We start from the raw sequence: 22,205 nt of genomic DNA, 5'->3' as shown, positions 1-22,205 counted from the left end.
CACATAAATAGCCATTAGTCCCTTTTTTTCATCAACACCTGAAATTTGTTCCATTGGGCCTTGAATAGATAGCGTAGTATCTTGATACCAGCGCAAAATGTTTTTTCTTTTCACTTGATGACACTGGCCTTCGCTTGAAGAGGGAAAAGCTCATTTGTGACGATTCCTGGTTGTGTATTATGACGCCTGAATGGAGCATTTTTGCAGCCGGACTGTGTACTGCGCTGTACTTAGGCCAGGAAAAAACAAAACACTTCACTGGCAACGCATTGAGCATGCTGGGATAAAGATCTTCCACGCAATACTTCAATCCTCTCTCGACTGTTTCTCTCTTCTCCAGCTGAGATAAAGAGCACACGGCTGCGAGACGACAAACACAACACATCGCAAAGACGCTTGAACACACTTGTCTTTACACTTTTTCAATTACCTGGCCCGGTTGAAACTCGAGGGAAGGACTTGGCAGTGTTTGAAAGCCGCTTTCTATTTAATCAGTCAATAATGCATCTTTGGGGCCAAGCTGACACTAATTTAAAAATCTATCAGGAGCGCCATGCCGCCTCATGTTCATAAGCAGCGCGGCAGCAGGCAAAAGGGGCCAACATCGGGCTCCTTGTTGGATCGATTACTGTCTCGCGGATGGAGGCTGGGGGGGGCCACGTCACTTTTTATTACGTCAATTGGAACACAGCAAAGCCGGCCGCAAAATAAGCCACAAAACCAAGAGAATTAATTTGTTTATAATGTTCAACTAAACCGCAAGAGTTTGTGATACTAAAGTTAGCTAGCTTTATGCTAACATGCGTTAATACACATTCGCTAGAGCTAATGAAGACTTTGGTAAGATTTTGAATGACTTTGGTAAGATTTTGTGATACTAAAGTTAGCTAGCTTTATGCTAACATGCGTTAATACACATTAGCTAGAGCTAATGAAGACTTTGGTAAGATTTTGAATGACTTTGGTAAGATTTTGTGATACCAACGTTAGCTAGCTTTATGCTAACATGCGTTAATACACATTAGCTAGAGCTAAAAGGCACTCCACAAATGTGATGGATATACTTAAACAGTCTTCCCAAATATGACGGCTAAAACGTAACACGAACCAAAAACATGGCGGACGTACCTCAACAAATATGGCCGACATTCCGCTACTGGATATCAACACACTGCACCGAGAGCAAGACCACCGCAATTAAAATACTCTGATCACTTGAGCAGGAAAACGTCTCATAAACAAGACTTTTATGACATTGATTTTTCCTTTTATGGGCGTCATCAAAAAAAAAAAAGGTTGCATGTTCATTATAGGATTATCAGATGCGAGTTTACAATAGCGTAAAGTCGCTCTTGCACAACTGCGAGGTTTTAAAACAAAAAAAACCCTCCGCCCATTTTGGCTTGAAATACATCGGCGTAAAGAAGAGTTGGCGCAACTGCAATGCACACCTTGATTAGAGAAAATTAAGTACTACAGACTATACTGTCGGCGACGCGGCGAGTGTGTGTGCCTCTGATAGATGAAGAGAGCCGTGAAGAGATAAAAGAAGAAAAGGCGGGAGAAAAGTAGTTGACCCAGAAGGTCCATTACAGTGTAAAATTGAGTCAGCCTGAAGTGACACCTGAGAGGAAGCACTGAAGGTGGCGCTTGCTGCTGTGTGTGTGTGTGTGTGTGTGTGTGTGTGTGTGTGTGTTTTCGCCTCAGTCCTGTTTGGCTGTTTTGGAATAATTTAGCTCCCCTAACCAGCCTCTCGCTCTGTCTAGCGCATCTATTTATAAAGAAGCCTGGGCAGGCCCCTGCCTGGCCACGGCGGTGCCGGCGCATCCTTAATGGCGCTGAGCGGAGTGGCAGGGCTGCTGTTATTTAAGTGGGGGGAGGAAGGGGGGAGGGGGGTAATGGAGAAGAATACTCCCCAATGGGAGGTGACAGCGGGCGGACCGGCTAACAGCGACTAGCGGCGCTAAAATATGAAACGTATGACATCGCTGTCTGATTAAAGGGGAAGTCAAGTCAAATTTTTTGGGGACATTACGTAATATGTTCTATGTGGCCCCACTTGTCAAAAGATGGTATTTAGATATTATATATATTATTATATGGTATTATTGCCGCACATCACTACTTTTCTTGCTTTAGCTGTAGCAAAAAAACTCAAATAATGAACAGGAGCTGACCCTTTATGCTTTTCAATCCACCATTAACATGAAGCTCAGCCTGTCGGAGGTAAAATCACAGACAGCCGTCCGGCGGCGTTCTGCGGTTCGGTCGGAGCCGCAATGCAGCCAGTCGAACCGGAGAGCTGCCAAAGTTAATGAGGCGGCCAGTTGCGGGACCTCAGCACAAGGTGTTCAATCACAGGTCATTAGCACGGGCCTCAGTGACCGCTCGGCTCGCTCATCAATAGTGATCGATATGACGCTGCACTTTGCTAGGACCCGACCGACACGTATGGATGGATCATCTATTACGTCATTATTTATGAATGCACTGTACAAGCAGCTTGATTTTGGGCAAACAATTGACATTTTTGATGAAAACCTTTTTCACTTCCAAATAGTTGTAATAGTACTACTTTCCTACTTATTACTTGAGGGAATTCAAATATGCAAAGTCGCTCACAGTATGACGCCGGGCGGTTTATAGATAACGACAAGATAAATGCTGGCAAAAAAATGCATTTCCAAATGCAGCAATTAATTGTATGCTAATCATGGGCAGTATAAGACATGATTACTTTTAAATAAGCTGGAATGTGGACAGCGTGCAGCATAAATTAGTGAAAAGCAATCTAATTGGACATTTTATTGCTGAAGTAAATGTGATCTGTGTTTAACAGCTACTTAAAGAAAAAGCCGTAATCCCCGCTAAGTAGCATTGTAAACAACAATAAACACACACACACACACACACACACACACACACAGTCCCCTGCATGTTTTATATACAACACAATTTCAACACAATCGCTCGGGTGAGTCTCTGCAGCCATTCGCGCGGGAAATCCAAGAAAAGTGTGGAGCTTTTCATCAGCTGGCGATAACTCAACATCGGCCGGTGGCTGGTGAAAGGCGAGGGCGGTCGGATTGAGCGCCGATGCTCGGATTGAGTGCCGACGCCGGAAGACGCACATCGAGATTAATGTCGCCAGATGCCAGGCGAGATGCCATATTAATTACCCGCAGATAATGTCATCACGGCCATATGGCGGCTCCACCGGCCATTGGCTTGACAGCTCGTCTTTTTTATTTGCGCGATCACGCCATCTGACTGGAGCCTTGCCTTCTTATAGAAAAGTGGGCACATGGCCAGCGCTTCCGTCATTTCACAATCAAATTTGATCTTTGACACCATTTTTCTATACTGTGTCTAAAAAGCCAAGCGTGGAGACTCTCTGTTGATAAAATACACCATTACCCAGGGATCATTCTTTATCTCTGGCCTTTCCTTTGAATTGTCAGGGAAAGGGAAATCGCTTCTTGCGTGACAATCCGTGTTTTTCTGGGTCGGTGAAAAGTAAGCAAAGGCGGCGCGGGCGCTAGCTAGCAATTTTCCCGTCGCAGCGATTTGAATTGTCGACTGTCATTTGTTCCCGATGGTCAAGTTCGGTCGCGGCGCTCCAACGCTTACAATGTCCATTGTAAATTACATAGGTACATCTATGTTAATGACACACAGCTGCAGTTAAATACATTCCCGCCTTGGAGCCATGCTGTACTGCAGTGGGTATAAATTGCGGCCCGTGTTTGTGTGTGTCCCACTGCCGCCGCCGCGACGCAGACTGTAAAAATCATAAAGGATGCATGCTAGGAATTAACGTCAGCGTGAGCAACGGCGGCGGCGGAGGTCTTTTAACATGATTCACTGCGACATGGCCGCCCTAGACTCTCGCCGCCCAATCGCAGATCATTTACAAAGACGGAGCACGCTCGTTGTCCAATCCATCCCATCAAGCCAGCCGCCGGCCAACATCGCCGCTGTAACCCCCCCATCTCCTCTCTTCCGCCCTCCACACCTTCCAATCCCCACAAATCCGATTTAATCAGACAACTTGTGCAGTGTGGCTGGGAGTAAGAAAAAGGATAATTAGTAAACAGAGGAGCTCCTCGCCAGGCTTCATTGGCATTCGCGCCAGGTTACTGTGTCGCATTTAAAATGCGCTCTGATGAAGTCTACAGAATCAAACCATTTGTTACTCCTATTGAGGAGGCTTCGGGCTACTGGCAATTAAATTGGAATTAGCGGCGGGGAATGAGATAGGGCAGATTCATAGCGAGCGGGGGAACAGAGAGGCCTCTCTGTCTGGACTTGGCTCCGACACAAATTTGCCGCCACGCACGTTTTGTTTGTTTCCTGCGCCGCCGTTTCTTATCTTTTATTCATCAAAAAGCCGCCCACTGCCCGCAATCGAATGACTTATAAGAGTGGCATATTTCAAGATAAAAAAACCGAAATCAAACATAACGCTCATATTTTCTGTATTTGATGCTTGAGTGCTACGGCCACTGAGTGCACATTTAAGGTAACAGATTACAGCAAATTGACTTGTTCAATGGCTTGTACACAAATAAGACGCGGTGGGGTTGCTTACTCTGGACTTGTTGGAATCAGCCATTAATGTCATTTACCATTTCAGCGTGGTTTTAAAAAATAAAAGTCAAGGTTTCAATAATACACTCTGTCACCAGTAATGAGTTGAGGGGCCAGCGTGTGTCCCTTTTCATGATTCCTAGCCTTTTCTATTCATTGCTTTGTATATATAAATCTAAGGCTTAGTGAGCGGCAGCCATCGACCACGGATAACCTCCACCTTTACCCCAACGCCCTGTAAAGAAATCCAAAATCTGTCCTGGCCTTCCTAGCATTGATTCTCCTCACTGGCCATCTGGACAGTGTAAAAAGGAAAAAAAAAAACAGGGGTGTATGGTGAGTGTGGGGCGCAACTCACATTAGTCACGGGCTCTTTGCTCCTTCGACCTGTACACACACACACACACATAGAAAATGAGCCCTGACCCCCCCCCCATATCACTGAAGCCGCTGACTTAGTCTTTCCTGGTGGACAAAAGGCTTTTAGCACCTCGCTCGCTGTACTGTCCGACACTGACACGCCGGACAGGATGGGTGCTTGTTTTTTTTTTTTTTTTTTTTTTTGTTCCTTCAATGGACGGGGGTGGGGGGCTGTTGGGGGTCTTGGGAACAAAAAAAGGATGAGGGCTGTTAAAGACAGCAGAAGGAGGAGCCATCCGAGTGTACTTTCAAAGTAATCCAAAAAAATAAAATCAGCTACAAAAGGCCACGCTATGCTTCTCAAGTCGCCTTACGAGAGGAAACCACAAGGAACATTGAAGACGAAGTGATTGGAAAAAAAAGTGCTAAATTCATGAGGAAAAAAGAGTTGTAATCTGGATTAACATTGATTTTGCCGCATGTGGCCCAATTGAGGATTCAAAATATCAGGAACAGCGCTCAGTATGCAAAGGGAAATGCGAGACATATTCTCTTCAGACCTCTTTCGGCTGGAGCTAATGAAGACAGAGCAATGAGCATCCAAAGTCTTTTCATCCCTGCGCAACATCTGCTCGATGAGTCATAAAAAAAAAAGTCAGCGCGGGATGAAACGTGATCTCTGAGTTATGAAAGAGGCATTCAGGTGCATCCGGCGCCTCCATAAAAGCTCACATTCGATGATGTGTGGTGTTTACGTACGTTTGCAGTCAACAACATTAGCCTTAAAGGCCGTTTCATTAGCGGCTGCTCAATGGAGGCAATAAAGCCCGGATCAGCCAGCTGTGACCTTGGAGCCAAAATGGTGGACGACTGTGCGGCTCCGGGAAAAAGAAGAAGAAAAAAACAAAAGCTTTTCATTTATTATTATCGACCTCACCGGCGTGTCCATCAAAATAGGCTTTAGGAAATCAAAAAGAGGAAATGCTCACTAACAGATGTCAAATATAAAAATGAATGAATAAATATGAATGGGGGAAAAAAAAAAGAAAATGCGGTCATATTGCAAATCGTCACTTGTAGAATGTCCAGTCGTTTGGGCAGAAAAAAGGTGTAGCTCTTGTGAGTCATTGGAAAGCAACGTGGAAAAAGCTCAAATTGGAATGGATGCACTTAGCCCTGCACTTTAAATCCAGCCTAAATGATGAGTTCAAATAAAGCCAGTCACGTTTAAGCTCGCCGGCCCGAAAAATTGGCAAAAAATGCAGATAAGACTGCGCTCAATTGCTCCTGCAGGACTCTTCCAACCACGTGGATTAGCGCCAGATAATCATATAACGGCCACGATAGTGCCCACCCGCGCTCAACGAGCCCATAAAGTCAACTCTGAGTAAAGAGCGAGCGGCGCCGCGACACACACCCACCCACAAACACACACATTTGGGGACGGGGTGGGGAGCATGTGATACACAGCTGTGTGACAGTGCTGCCTCCGACCAGCTGGGGGCACCGCGGAGACGGGAGTCCTCACATGACCTCTTGAGCAGGAGTTGACAGGCAGTTCACATGGGAGGGGAGGACAGGGAAAGGGGGGGGGAAGCAGTGGGGGAAGAAAAAAAAGCCTCTTATATGCTATAACAGACACAATGTTGGCCGCCTCGCACGCGCTTAATGGCTGAGAATGGAGATTAGAAAGTAGTTTACAGGGTCAGGTGTTTGAGGCAAAAGGGCTTGGGGGCGACAATTTTTTTTTTTTTTTAAATGCACATTCCAGTATGGGAATAGTACCAGGAAGGAATGCCAGGATATATAGCAGCACCTTAAAAAAACAAACAAAAAAAACTCATTGCTAAGCGCCCACACCGACACGAGCCTGGTCCAGATTAAGATGTTACTCACTCGGCCACGCCCCTTTAAGGCACACATCCAACATGGGCAGCTAGTACTTTGTACTTTTGTTTTCATTCTTAATAAATTCAATCAATTGTCACTTATCTGTAGTACAAATAAATAAATAAAAAAACATACTAAATGTGGAAACTCCAAGTAACTGACTGCGAGTTCCTCAAAGCCTTTCTCTGTCTCGGGGCCATATTTCTCCGGGGACGGAGCTTGGCAAATTATAGCTTAGCGTGGGAGTGAGGGACCGCTAGCTCCACGACCCAGACGAGACGCAATAAATCGGCTTTTTCTCGGGCGGCCGCCGTGACCATTCCTTATGTACACCTGGCAAAGAAACAATCGGTGGTAAAAATAAAAACATTCTCCAGATGCAGACATTAGCATGTAAGGCCTAGTGTTGTTCAAACCTAGCACAAGACATAGCTACTATTTTCATTTTGGGCATCATAAAATGTTTGGAATTAAGCTCCAAGTATCATCAAATGTTGCTTGAGTGTACTAACTAACAAACCAGCCCATTTAGCAATGCTAACTGAACAGCCAAAGTTTGCAACTTACTCATTTCCCCCCCCCCTTAGCAGTAGCAAAGATTTATAGCGCCTGACGGGTCCTTGTCAAAGGAGTCCTTGTGTTTTTACTAGCGTGTTGGCCTTATCTGAAAATTTTAACATTTGCCCTGAAGATTACGAGCAAAAGAATGGTTGACTTTTTTATGGGCGTAGAAAAAGTCCTTTAGAAATAAGTTAGCTCTTTACGACAGCGCAACGCAAACAGACAGACAGTTGCTTAACTGATGGCCCGAGAAGTAAATTACAATGTGGAAGATTTCAACCCCAGTCAAGCGTGAAAAACATAAATAAATACATTTTTAGCGATGCCTCAATTCATTATTTTGAAGAAAGAAGTTTAAACTTTTCAATCAAAATCTTTAAATTACGTATGCCTGCAATGGATATAGCTATATAGAATCAAGTTTGCAAGACTTACTGCTTTAATGAAACTTCATTGTGATCATATAGAACAATGTCAACCAAATAAAAGCAATTTGGGAAGCTCTTTCTTAAGTCGTACATTAAAGTAGGTAGGTAGGAGCACCCCCCGCCCCCTCCCCCGATCAATAATCAATAAAGCACAAAAGCCCCAAAGCGGCGTCCAAATGAAACGCAGCCATTTTAAAAACAGACTTTCTCTCTTCTTCTTCCTCTTCTTCAGCAGCGTGTTTAGGATTCCTGGCCATTCACCTGACCTCAGGGGCGGGGGGGGGGAGGCGGGTGGCTGCAGGCTGGCGGTGATGGAGGTTAAAGTGTAATCCCGGCCTTGTGACCACAAAGGCTTTGGGCCCCCGAGGGCCAAGGACCGGCCACATTTTCCAAATTGCAAGGTTATCCCTGCGTTTCAAAGCTTTTGAAAAGAGCACATTTTAAAGAGCTGAACGGTCGGTGGAGTGATGCTTTGCCTCAACGAGACCTTCAATCAAAAATGTTTTCTCATCTAAACCTCACATACATGATTTATTTGTTCTATTAAAGCGACCGTTTTACCTTTTGTTAAATAAAAGAAATTACTATTACATTTATTAATTTATATATTTTCTAAAACGATCCGACATTGGTTTAATTTGAAATTTATAGAGCAAAAGTAGTCCATGAATTGTGTGAATTTTGCCGAAGGGTTTTGAGAGGGTTTATTTAAGCTTGGTTTTTAAGCTAAAACGTGCTTGTGACGCTTTCTTTCGGCTTTGCGGTTAGAGCGCCCCCTGCTGCTTTGGCCCAATACGGACGTATTTGTTTGCATTGATGAAAATTGGTATTGAGTGGGAACATTTCTGGACTAAAACTTGTTGATGTGCGGCCACCTATTAAAGGCGCTAATTGCCACGAGTTAGGTATTCCACTGATATTGTGTGGCCCTAATTGCTTACTTAAGCTATTCATTAAAAAGCGTTTCCACAGCGGCGCACATGCTCCATTAGCATTAGTTTGATTCCGAAAGGAGAAACCCTAACAAACGCTTTTGAGCGCTTTGCATTGCAACCCAAAGAATTTGCGCTTTAAAGAGCGGCTTGAGAGGACGGAGAGAAGTGAAGCCAACCAGAGAATAGTTTTAATTGACGCCTCCTCCATTTTCCCAGGGAGAGGGCGAGAGGGAGGGAGGAGAGGGGTGAGTAAGGGGGTGATGTGACACCGGTCTCCTGGTGTTTCCACTGTACAATAGGAAGCAGATTTGCAGAAGAGCTGACCCTTGACCTCTAAAGCCCCAGAAAGGCTCCTCCCTCACCCCAAATCAATCAGAGCCGGCCGGCCGGGACTGTAAGAGGATACTTACGGACGGGTGGGTAGGGGCATCCACCCCTAAACATTCCATGCCTGGAAATGTTTTTTTTTTTTTTTTGGGGCCAGCAGCCTAGTAGGTGTAAAAGGCAACTTGAGTTATTTTGCTCTAAATAATTTGGAAATTTCCAAATCCAAATGAATTAACTTCAATGTTTTCAAGAAAATAGCACCTTTGCAGCGCCCAAGAAGAAATCTTTCTAGTCTTTGCAAAACTTGCCTTCATCTTTAAATTGCTTCAAATAAAAGCGTTAATGATGTTAACTCAAGACGCATTAGGCGACCCATGCTTTTGTTTCCCAAGTTGCTCAAGGTCAGCCTGCACATTTGGGAAGCGGCGAACATCTGGCTGGTGACCTCACGTGCTCTCGGCACTGGCATATGCGTACGCATACATAATTAAATGCTAAATTAATTTCAGAGAGACAATTTTCACATTAGAGCGCAGCGATTACAAATGAAGGTCAGCGCGCTACGACTATGGCCGCCCACACAATGTCGTAGCAGCGTGAACACGCACACACGCGCACACACGCGCACACACGCGCGCACCCTGACGACGCAAAGGCGGTCGTTTGGTCCTTTGACAATGTTTAACTCCAAATCAAGTGTGACTGCGAACACTCGGCCTCTGGAGTCAGATAAGACATGGCCGCCCAAATAGACGGGCGTTAATTATTAATGAACGCCCACGCAACATCTTATCATCTCTTATAAAGATAAATATTTAGCACCCACGCCACTTGTAAATGTCCCTTGTAATTGCTTTGATGAGCCCACAATTAGCAGCGAGGGCATGGAGGCTACCGCTGGATATCACAGACTCTCCGAGAAAAATATTTGAATGTGAATTAGTTTGATCTCAAAAACGACACTATTTCATATGGAAATAATTCTTTTGATAAAACTAGGCTCCCATGCTGGCTCAACTCTGGTATGGTGTTCCGCAGGGTTCAATTTTGGGGCACCAATGAATTTGGTGCCTCTTTACTGCTATGTGGACAAGAGAATAAAAATAGAAAAAAATAAAGATATGCCCAATACAAAACAAAACAAAAAAACACTAAAATAGTACCTACACAAGGTAAGATTTTGGACGCCTCCACGTTTAGTAAAACGAGAAGGAACGAGAGCGGTCCAGGTGGCATCCCAAAGACACCAAAAAGTGTGGAGCAAGAATGTCATCTAATCAGGTGACCTGGAGATTCCCTCCTCGCAACGCACCTGAGCAAACACCCCTGCTGACCTTTTGCCACCGCTAGCAAATACCCAAAGAGGAGGAGGCTCAACTAAATGTCCCTCAGCACGACATACCCGAGAACGGATCGTAAGTTTGGACGGACGTCACCGGGAACGCACGGCGTCGCAGCATCGTCACTATCGAGGCTATTGGAAGTAAATGAGCGAAAACTGCAACGGTGTAACTAGGCAACCGGATGTGAGACTTCTTTTGTTTGGGGTGAAAGGTTGGATGCACTCCTGCTAATCTTGCTTCACAATTAAGGAATAATAAAGACTCAAAGACTAGCTTCTATTGTCAGTGCGCTAATCGAAAGGCCAGTATTTGCAGTGTAAACGGGAGGGGAAAAAAAAGGCCAGTTGATATTTTAACACTCTTAAGATGTCGACGAACAACTCCCGACGTAATTACCAGATTTACTTGGAATAACGGGGCGAAAGTGTCGTTGCGTCGTGCCGTCTCGCTACATTCACACGTATTTACAAAGAAAACTATTTGGTTGTCGCTTTTGTCCAAAACAAGATGCAAATGCTGACGAGGTGGGGGCCGCTGAGGATATTGGCCGGCCAGATTTGTGCCATGTCCTGCTGACTTCTATTTTATAGCTCCCGTCGGGAGGCCATAATCCCCTTGGCCGCCCGGGCCCCACGCTTTTATTGCTCTTTCTGGCTGTGTGGCCGCCGCCGCCGCCGCCGTCCCATCCCAATTTGTTAGCGGATCCCACCCACTTATAAGAATAGCGACTCCCTCCCGGACAAGCTTTGGCATGGTGGCGGTGCAGCCCGCCTCAATGGGCCTGTGCCGCTCGGCTCGTTTCTCAAGGAAAGCCCTCGATGGCAACTCTCATTTGCGCATAATTTCTGGTTTACGCGCATCTCTCGGTTCCACGTGGCATCAATCAACGCTTTTCCTCCGCCTCGGAAAAACTCATTTAGATCTTATCGGGGGGAAAATTTGTTTGCGCAGGAAAGAGGAGGCGGCTCGTCGTGAGAGAAGTGACTGTAGTCAAGGTAGCACCACTTGATTTCATTTAGCGGCGTGCGATGGAGTCTCAGCCCACTCTGATTATTTTCGAAGTCAAGAAGGGGAGGATGGACAGAAGAAAAAAAACAGGTGAAGGAGGGGGGAAAAAAACATTCCAAATGAAGTGAAAACAAGACTTTGTTTTTGACAGGATCAATTATAGCACAGGTGTCAAACTCAAGGCCTGGGGGCCAGATCCGGCCCGTCATTTTAGGTGGCCCGCAAAGGCAACTCACCCCTGAATTCTTTGATTTATTTCTATTGCGCAATGCATGATTAGCGTGCATTTTAAATTAGTTTCTGTGTGTGATTGTGAGGGCTGCGGAGATTAAAATGTAAATAAATAATAACAGTAATTTGGATTCTTTGTGACGTGTGTTAAAGGAGCAAACTCAATGTCGAACGACAACGTCCGAAGTCTCCTTGTGTGTGTGTGTTTGCTTTGCGTAAGGCAAGCCTAATGCTCCCTGACAACTTAATAACATCACAATTAAGTCGATGCTAAGCAGATGCCAGGCCAGTGTGACGGGAGGCACTTTTGACGCCCGCCCGCGACTTTGCCGTCGCCGTCGGCCGCTTCGGCTTGACAAGACGCGAGCGGCCGGCGCTTATGGGATGGTCGCTCGGGACCTGGTTGTTGCAGCTTCTCGCCGCATGTTCTCCTTCATCTCTCCCTGCCGCCTCAGTGCAGCCAAACTATTCTTGGCTTGAGAAAAGAAAGTGTTTACTCTGGTATCACGCTGCGCTCCCACTGCCGTTGCCCGCGAGGCGCTTTGCATATTTTCCACCCGTATTACGAGGCTTAAAAAGGACGGGGCGGGAGACAAAATAAATAAATAAATAAATCGAGAGGTGATGAAGCACGACCACCCCCCTTCTCTCATTCTTTGCCGTCATCGCCGGAGTAGATGATTCATGTACGAAGGGTCTTGAGCGACAAAGGCCTGCCGAAGCTGCCGACTCGCGGTTGCACGGGAGTGGCGGTTGCCGGCCGCCGTGTCGAGTAACTGCTCATTTTGTGACGCGGCCTTCCTTCGCTCACTCGCGGCGGTGCATTTCCATGCAAATTACAAGTCGCGCCAGTGAAAGCTGCAATCTTCAACAAAGCGAGTCTCCTTGTTACTTCAACACACACACAACACACACACAACACACACACATACACACGAGCTTGTGATCTTTTTATGCAATGGCATCTTAACAGTAAATCCAACAGATGGAGTCAATGCTAAGTGCTAAATGTTCAAAACACCATTGAACTTTGACCCCAAAATGGCCACTTCAAACCAAAATGGCAGGTTGTTTTTTTTTTGGTGGCATTTGTTCTTAAGATTTTTTTTGTGGGTCTACTCATAACAGACATGCCAACCAATCTTCGAGAATCACTTTATTTTGTCGCTATATTATTTGTTTGATTTACAGCGTTGCTCGAAGCTACTCCGGTGACTGTAATCAACAGAGTTCCCCGACGCATGCTCGCTTCAGACGAGCGCAGAGTGAAAGCATCCAGCCACCAAAACATCCTCCCTCCCCACGGTTTGCTAGTTGACAGTCCCAGAAAAAGAGAGAGAAAAAAAATAGCTGCTAAAATTAGCCCTGGCTGCATATATTGCATAACAGCCAAAGCACGCGCGCATAAACAAGACAGAGAGTAAATATGCTTGGAGTTGGAAATATGACAGCAGCGGGGTTTTATTTTGCTTTGGAGGATGAAAGCCGCCTCCACCGCCTGGGAGAATGTTTGCTTACAAAAGTCCCAGTTTAGGGGCAGAGATTCACTTCAGATATTCTTGGACTCGTTGAATTATTTTCCACGACTTGCAGAGAAGGAGAATATTTGCTGTTTATTTGCTACGACGGAAATAAACGCCACGTGATGTTTTCGCCGGGAATGACGACTGCTTCAGGAATGCGTCCGCAAGCTCCAAACCGTCCCGTTTTTTTTTTTTTTTTTCTTTCGAGGTCGAGTCAGGCTGCGTGCAGCTGATGGCGCCACAATAGCGGCCATTCAACGTGGCACGTCGGCGAGGCCCGACACTGTCGTGGAGAGGGCGTCGCGTCACGTGACAGCACTAGCGGCGCTCTGTGACGCGTCTGAATAAGCAAATTGGTGGCATGAGATTTGGCGGAGCTAACCGGGCAACTAAACTAAACGGGCGTGAAAGTGCTTCGTCATACTTCACACAGACACGCTTGCATGCTGAGTTTATTAGCCTCGACATGTATGAAAGAAAGTACCGCCCCTCCCCCATTTTAAACCGGCTTTCATTGGTTCCAGACTGGAAAGACTATATTTAGAGCTCTCCTTTACTTTCCGCTTTTATGGCTGGCGGATTATTAGCCTGGTTTAACCTGGCCTTTACATTGGCTGTGAGGACTCTGCCCTCGGCTCTCGAGATATTCTGGAGGAAAACGGCCGGCCGCAAAGTTGACGAAGAAGTCGGCCAAAGGGGAGCGAGCCGCCACTGGCGACCATGATAATGATGAGTGTCTATTTCGGCAAACTCCTGGCGTGCGTGTCTAGAGTAAAATGAACGGTGGCTTGATTGGGCCCGCCGTTGCTTGCACGCCATCGCTGCCGAGTGAAATTTCAAAACCACTCCAATCACAATTGTAAACATTGTCAGGATATTTGATATCACACCAGCATTTCCAAAGGCCAAAGACTGGCTCACCATCGGTTCTATTTAACAGCATGGGAGACTATCCTGTCCGTCTAAATTAAACACCTCACATCTGCCCAAGGAGGAGGATTTACTTCCTCCTATTTCCAACTTGGCAGCCGTGCCGTCTTCCCATCTCCGTAGCAAGAAAGGGGCATGGAGATAAACAACACCGGGCTTGGGGCCTGCCAACTTTTGCGGACTATGTTGATTACCGCTGAGTCTGTTGTGATTTAGGGCTAATCGGGCACGCTGCCATCACGCCGTCCATCACGGACTCTGGCGAGATTGGCCGACGTGGGCCCGTTGTCAAAAAGAAAATATCGGAATAGCGGCGAGCCGTGTTGTTTTTTGTACCTACCGGTGTGGATCTGCCGGTGAGCCTCCAGGGACTCTTCCGTCTGGAATTGAGCGCCGCACTGGTCGCAGACGATGGCCTTCTCGCCAGCTGGAGGGCAAAAACACAAGAGGAGAGTGGACCTTTATTGCACGGCCAGGCAACACAACACAGCAGTTGCAATGGAAAATGCCACAAAAGAGAAGATCCCCTTTTTGTCTTATGCTGAAATCTTAAGAGCGACAAATTCGGCCTAATTGGCATCTCAACTGCTTGTAAAGAAAGCGATGACTCTGAAATGCCTGCTGTTGGAAATTAAACGACTAAGTAACTCTTATGTGAGCTGCCTATTTCTAAAAATGTGTCTGTGAGCGAGCCCTTGGGAATGTACACGATGCTGCGACCGCCGAGAATTTGGCAGGTCTGTTGGGCAGAGATCGGAAAGTTTGAAGGAACCGCTAAACACGGAAAGGGTGGATGCCGCTTCATTTAGCCTCGTGCTAACAAACCGTGCAAAAAACAGGCTAACAATTAGCATCCGGTACCCTTCAAACAACTGAACACAAACGGTGGAGCAACACACGTAGACAGATATTATAATGACTATTGTAATATTCTACGCTCACAATATTTTTTCCAATATTACTGATTGGAAATATGCATTTATTTCAATTCGAAATCAGGAAGCGCATTTACATTCAAACTGCGCCAAACGAATCACACGAGTGACCCCTGATGAGGCAAGTTGAAGCAACACCATGAAGATGACGGATAAATGGGTTCGTTTGAACACGGCTCAAGTCTCTAAAGACGGACGGCCGCGCTCTCCTTTTTCAAAACGTACGGCCGCGATTAATGCCACCCATACGAGATTCCATTTGGCTCAATTATTTTGAAGCACGTATTGAGATCAGAGTGGCTCTTTATAAACTGCCACTTTTCTTGTTGTGCTGTTCTTAATACAAACACTTTAGTGTGCTGCCTCCAGGCCAGGCTGCGACGTGTCACGTTCATTTAGTGTATCTAGAGTGTGTACAACCTTGTAGAGCAATAAATGTTCGTACATTGCCGCGGCACAGGCTAATTATGCTTTTACGGGCTTTGGCACGGCATACTGTACATGCCATACGCATCACACATCAAACACATGCACCAAGCCAACATCTGGCGCTTGTGTTTGCACGCCTATGTCAGTGTGTGTGTGTGTGTGTGTGTCCAGCGCGAGCCCATCTCTCGGTTTGTTCTTGGCAAGGCCGACCGGGTTACGACACCTCCAGAGAGAGAGAGCGCAATGAAAACAGGAAGGCGATTCTTAGATGACCATAAAGAAAAACAGAGAGCGAGAGATAGAAAATGAGAAAGTATGAAGGGCGGGAAAGCATATTTTGGGTTCTTTTGCAACGGCCGGCGGTGACACGTGGGAACGGCCTGTACTGTAACGAGCGCCGAGCGAAAAAAGCAGAAATGACACAGAACGTACACGACACGGTGTGCCTGCCAGAAGAGAGTGCTTATGCAACAAGTTATGCAAAAAGAAAAAAAGAGAAAGAAAGAAAAAAAAAAGACAGCGAGCATGCGGTAAAAGTGAACGTGGCCTTCTCGTCAAATGTGACCTCATGAAAAGTGGCGTGTTTTGCTTTCATTTGTGTTTATTTCCATTTGAATCCCCGAGAAAAAGAACAATATTACGCTAACAGCATATTCAAGCGGCATCGTCAGCTAGCGTATGGAGGATTAACAGCCACTTAACCTTCAGTGAGCAAGACACGGAGGGAGTGGGAGGGACGCTAGCCAAATGACGCAGCGCACGTGGATAAGCGTGCATCTGCGCGAGAGCGCCGACGTCAATAGCGCTCTTACTTTGAGCAAGTCCCATAAGACGGAGACGTGTCACAGTCGAGCTCTTTTCACACGCACAATGATTACAAACTTAATCAACGCTACATCAGGAACACGTTTGCATGAATTAGAACTCAAATAACATCCTGTCACGCAAAACAATAGAAACAAGGACAACACTAAATTGTCACGACAAAATGGAAACCGCCGCAACAACTTCAGACTCGTGCAGCTCCTTCCGATACCTCCTCTTGCTAGCACAACGACAACGGCCACAAGAGGGCGCTTTGGGATGTTATCGGCCGCTGTCACAAGGACCCGATAGACTGAAATATGAACCCGATACGATACGTGTATCACCGCTCGGCCATCCCGACCCGCAATCGTTTCCAGGGGAGAATAAGTTACGCTTGTGAGCCATCAAATACTCATTGTTAGGAAGTCAGGGTCCAGATCGTAGCCCATTTTAGCGCATTTCCTTTCAATCATTCCGACAGAAGAAGGATGGTCCCCCCTTTTGTTGGCTGCGCTATAGAACACTCCAGACATGGATAACGGCTGATGTGCACCCCCTTAGTTCACGTCGTAAGAGTTGGCCGGCTAGCCATCAAAAGGGGATCTGGAGATTTATCGCTTTCATTTGGCAGTGAAAGTCGCTAATGCCGCCGTTAGCGCCTAGCGGGCTAAAAAGTGACAAGCGAGCGCTTGGCCCGGGCGGTGTGTACCTTGGCTTCACCCTCTCTGTCCCCTTCCTTGGTACCCTGCCGTGACCTCGCACAAGTTGATCCTCCTTGAAGGCAGGCACTGGGCGGGCGGGCGGACGCAATTTATGGGCGGGTGGCACACGCAGGGGGCACGGCCCGCACTAAAGTCCCTCCCGCCCGCCCCGTGCCGTGCCTGGGCCATTTAGCGCATGCCTCGTGGTCTCCCGCTAGACTGGGTCTGGCTTTTAAAAGCCAAACTGATTTACTACAAATGATCTGGCTTTTACAATACCATAGACGTCGTGCCTCTGGAAAGCCCCGGGTGCCATTTTTTCTCTTCTCGTTTATTTTTGTCAAACCTGATTAATTCTCTCTTCTCACACAAAGTTGACACCTGAAAGCGGCGCGGTGCAATCACACAGGTTGATCTCATGGCCGCTGAGGGCCAATGAATCCACCATTGCCTCCTTTCTCTCTGATGCGGGCAGGCACATTAATCAACTTAAATTCATCACTTCTAAGCAAGCTGAGAATGCAAGAGGAAAAAACAACATTACGTGTCCATATAGACAACGTGTGGATGTATTCTCAATTCATTCGATTGCCCGTCTTCAGGAAGAGAGATGGCAGACGATCAAGTTGAAAGTTGGTTGGTGGATGATCTAAAATTCAATTAAGCTTTTCATGCCTACATTTTCATTTGAATAACCAAATTCCATTTTCAAAGCCTTTATATTTGCAAAAATATACCCAAATGATTTTCTTTAAAATAAGAATGTTAAAACTGATTCATGTTTAGACAAACCTGAACCCCCCCCCCCAAAAAAACGCAAAATACTGTAATATGCACGCCAGGCCAGTAGTTGGCGATACCACTCTGCAACAAAGTAAGTTTGTTTTCACTTTCCTACATTCAACTGCAGGCTTTCTTCAAACTGTGAATAATGTTGCACATTTTGGGATGCTCATGATTATGGTATTTTGAAAGTACACGAGCACATGCTCGGCTAGCTGCTCTTCTGCACGCGCGGTCGGAACGCAGTGACGATCAGGTGTTGTCGAGTGGCGCGAAAAACCACTTCCTGTTTCACTTCCCCCTCGAAGAGCTGTTACACAAGCGAGCTCTGTTGTTATTTCATAAAAACATGCCTCAAAAAAGGAGAACAAGGCCATCGGGCCCACGGAGTGATATAACGTCTTCCGACGACGTTGGCCGCTAAATTACCAGTCAGCGTTTTTCGGTGCGGATATCCCGCGCCACGATTAGCCAGGGACTTTGTTTGTGCAAACTGAGCAAACTTTTATGATTCTTGTATGTTTTTTTTTTTTTTGGTTGCCTGGTAAGCTCTGCAACTGTTCTGTGAGAACTGGATAGGAAACATGACAATGTGAGGAGTCACGTCAAATTCCCGCCGCAATAGCGCATTGTCCTGATTGCTAGCGCGTGCATTCCGCAGCCTCGTGCTATTCAAGGTTGGAGATTTTGTGTATGTGTGTGTGACACACACAGACACAGCACGGCATCATTTGCCACTTGTTGTTCCAACCTAGTTGGCGTCACAGGTACGATTGTTTGCAACAGTTGCCCTCCTTGGGGAGCGAGTGCCAGTCCAAATGGAATCTTTCATCAAAGATGAATTAAACATCAGAGCGAGGGAGCCTGTCGCCGCTTGTAGCGATGCAAAGTAGGCCATGGCAAACATTCCACCGCCATCGTCTGAGTTAGAGTTCCATGCTCGTGTGTGTTGTCATTTCTACACAAACGAGATTTCTCTTCTGCTTCTGCATTGACTGCTACACACGCTTTATTTTCAAACGTATTGTGTTTGTCTTTATGGTTTTACAACCCTCCACTTTTTCACCCAAGGCCAATTTTTCATTCATTTCTTCACTTTCTTGCTCGCCTTTGAGAAAAAAACAAAACACTTTTGTGACCCGCTACCCATGCAAAGGAGGACAGGCTCGGCAGTCCAGTTTGGGAAGGCGGCAAGGCTAAGTAGGAAATGAAAAAAGGCTAATTACACCGACTGGACGAGTAATATCACAGCCAGTGACTTTTAATAGTGTAAACAGCGTGTGTGTGTGTGTGTGGGTGTGTGTGGTAAACAGACGAGCAGTGGCCCAAACAGACTGAACTAAATGTTTGCTGAGCTGGAGTAAATAACTTCTGCAAGGACGAGCTTATTAAAGGCAAATCTACACGAAAGCTCCTTTCCCTTCCTTTCCCTTCGCCGACAGATAACCATCAGTCACCAATGAAACGTTGGGAGCAAACAGTGTAATAGATAGGTGGAAATAATCTGTTGGGGAGGGGGATCGTTTCCAGGGCGAGAGGGGGAGGGAAGGAGGGAGGGGGTGGCGGAGACGAGCCTGTCAAAAGCGGCACAAACGTGCTTGGATGACTTGTCGGCGCGGAGAGGAAGAAGAAATCAAAGGGAAAGCGCCACTCAGACAGAATATTCAGGTCGCTCCTGACAGCTTTACAGTCTGTTGCGCCAGGCATGGGGATGTCTCCACACAAATATTGACTCATACATTTGTACGGGAGGCTGTGTTCAAAAATGGATGACATCCGATTGCGACGAGTCCTTGTTCTATTAAATGATGGCTCCTAATCCAGTTTGCCTGGAAACCAATTTGTTTCTCGTATAGCTCTCACACACACATGCACACACTATTAGGCTTTTCGTTGAATGGCGCAACCCTTTCCAGAGATTTTCAGCCCTCAGGGGCATCTCAGGGCCGCTCTGAAAACTTGCTTCAAACGTCTTTTTCGAATTTGGATTTCCAGCAACACAATATTTGGTGGCCATATTGATCACCCGTAAAGAAAACCCGCGCACGAAAAGACGGGAAGTTGGCCATTTTGGTTGACTGTCATTTTACGGTCATTTTGACTACTTTTGAGAGTCCGACAAAGATTTGATCTGATTGCTACCAAACTTCAACGTAAGATGAACAATGCTAAGCTTGAAAAAAAATCAAAGCAACACAAAACAGAATGTTTAAAGTCGTTAAATGGGCGGCTATGTTTGAGTATTATGTTGCATTTGGGACCTGACTGGAACGTCTCCCGCTAACCTGACCGACCTGAGCAAAGAGGACAAAATAAATCCAGTCCAAGTTGTAAAAGATAAAGTGCGTGGAGGTACTGCTTGCCAGACACTGAGCAAATGTTCCAACCCCCGCTTCAATATCTGCTGGGCCTGACGAAAGGTGAAAGGTGCCATGTGTTTTCAGCTCAGCTTTCCAGCCCCGCCCCCCCTTTTGCACACAACTGCTGTCGTACGCGAACACGCCTGCGCGTGTTTATTGTTGTGTATGTGAAGGAAGGAAGGAAACAAGAGCTGGACGCGGAGAGCAAGCTAAAACCAAAGCACCCCCCGGCCGGGGCTGTCCTGGTGTGAAGGGCAGGAAGTGAGTTAGGCGCCCTAGTGGCCCCGGGGCCCGCTGGTATTAATAGAAGCGGGCCGCGCCAGGGTGGGTGGGCTTCCCAGGGAATACGTGTGCGCACATGAATGGCATTTTTTTTTTTTACATGCCCGCATATTTTGGGAAATTTTCAGCGAGGCTCACGTGAAAATACGATTTTGACACATCGACTAGTTGCTTCGTGCTGAGCTGGCAAATATATTTTGCATACCTGGCTCTACCCGAGCCTCCTGACCAATTTGTGAACTTTGCTTCCCAGCGTGACCGCTGCAGAATGTTTCTCAACCCGGCAGCTGGCCGGTTGGGCCGGGCGGGTATGCGGCATCACCTTTACGGGCCCGTTAATGCGTCTTAAACAGAGCAAAAGATGAGGTGGGGTAAACTCAGTTGGCTTGGTTCAGGCCTTTAGAATGTTTAGAATAAATTCACTTGGCCGATGGGCGACAGTAGCAGGGAGGTTGGGTTGCCGGCTTGGGGGACTTTTAGCGGTGTAACAAGAGCTTCCTGGCTGGCGCTCATTAAAAACCTCTCACGAGGCTTTCACAGCTTTGTTTGCTGGAGCATTCTTGGCCGACACTGAGGAGACCAAAACCCCAAGTACTGTTACTTCTTTTTTTTTTTGTTGTATACAGTGAAACGAAACGGTCAAAGCAGCCGAGAAATAATGCGGTCAGACAGCAGCGAGCCCCTCGCAACGACTCGCCATTATTAGCAACAAGTCCCTCACCTAGCCCGCTCAATAACCTGTAAAGATTTACTGTTTAGGGCCCATTATTTCCTGCTTTCAAGTCACACATTGTCAAAGGCACCGCAACACAGAGTTTATTAAGGCCGCCGCCGCAGTCACGGGGCCCGCCTAAGAGCAAAGTGAGCTGTACATTTTCCTGTTGTACACTCGGGTGATAAAAGTGATTGGAAAAGGAGGGAAGAGCGCAAATCTGTCAAAAGTGCCTTTTGTATTTTTTACAGCTCTCAGGTGCATGTTTGTTTTGTTGGGCATCCGCTGTTTCACAGTGTTCCAAATAAAAAGGGAACACGTGCGTCTTTCAGACGCTCAAATCAGATCTAATCGAGGGAAACTATTTAGCTGTCGTCATCAAGCTCGTGTTAGGACGCCATGCTGAGTCCTTTTCCATGAAGTCATCTTAAAGTTAGGGGGAAGGGAGGATTGTATTTTCTCGGTGGGAACCTTCAATTTAGATATCCCAACGCTTTTTTCAAATTAAGCTCAGGTTTTTAGTTTGGCAGCCTCATACACTGTTTCCATGGCAGTTAACATTTCACCATTTGGAATGTCCAAAAAGTGACATCTGCACTTCATTCATTTGGTTCATTCTTGAAATTTGCCAGTTTTTCTGGACTTGTTGCACTTGAAAAAGATAATAAGAGCTGGGTAAATGATTTAGCGTTATTGCTTTAGGATGTTCAATCATTAACTTGCTTTTATGATCATATGCCAATATTTGTCTTTATTTGACTTGACCCTTCCAAGATGAACTGGGGGGAGGTTGGGGGGTTGGTCTTTTGAAAGTCGACTCATTGACTTAGCACATGACACCATAAGCGGCTCTCAATAAAATCAAGCTTCTTGTAAGCTTGCACGAGGAAGTGCAACCTGCAGCTCAAACACTTTCCACATCCTCTTTTGCACCTTGCAACTTGCAGCACGGGCCTCTGGATATAAATACAGCAGAAGTGATACTGTAGAAGCGATGACAGGCCTTGGCGGGCAGCCAAAAGCATGCTAGAGCGCAGCGTGCGTAGCGTGTGTATGTTTGAGTGTGTGAG

The 22,205-nt window shown here is 46.4% G+C and overlaps 1 protein-coding gene across 1 annotated transcript in view; it reads right to left on the bottom strand.

Annotated features, from left to right (window-relative positions):
- Positions 1-22,205, bottom strand: part of zbtb16a (zinc finger and BTB domain containing 16a) — a 66,718-nt gene that overhangs the window by 11,480 nt on the left and 33,033 nt on the right. Inside the window, exon 4 of the mRNA XM_049741998.1 lies at positions 14,467-14,553. Within this exon, the coding sequence (XP_049597955.1) occupies positions 14,467-14,553 (87 nt within the window). The remainder of the gene's footprint in view (positions 1-14,466; positions 14,554-22,205) is intronic.

The sequence above is a fragment of the Syngnathus scovelli genome, chromosome 15 (genome assembly GCF_024217435.2).
Source record: "Syngnathus scovelli strain Florida chromosome 15, RoL_Ssco_1.2, whole genome shotgun sequence".
Lineage (NCBI taxonomy): Eukaryota > Metazoa > Chordata > Actinopteri > Syngnathiformes > Syngnathidae > Syngnathus > Syngnathus scovelli.
This window is presented reverse-complemented; position numbering and strand designations above follow the sequence as displayed.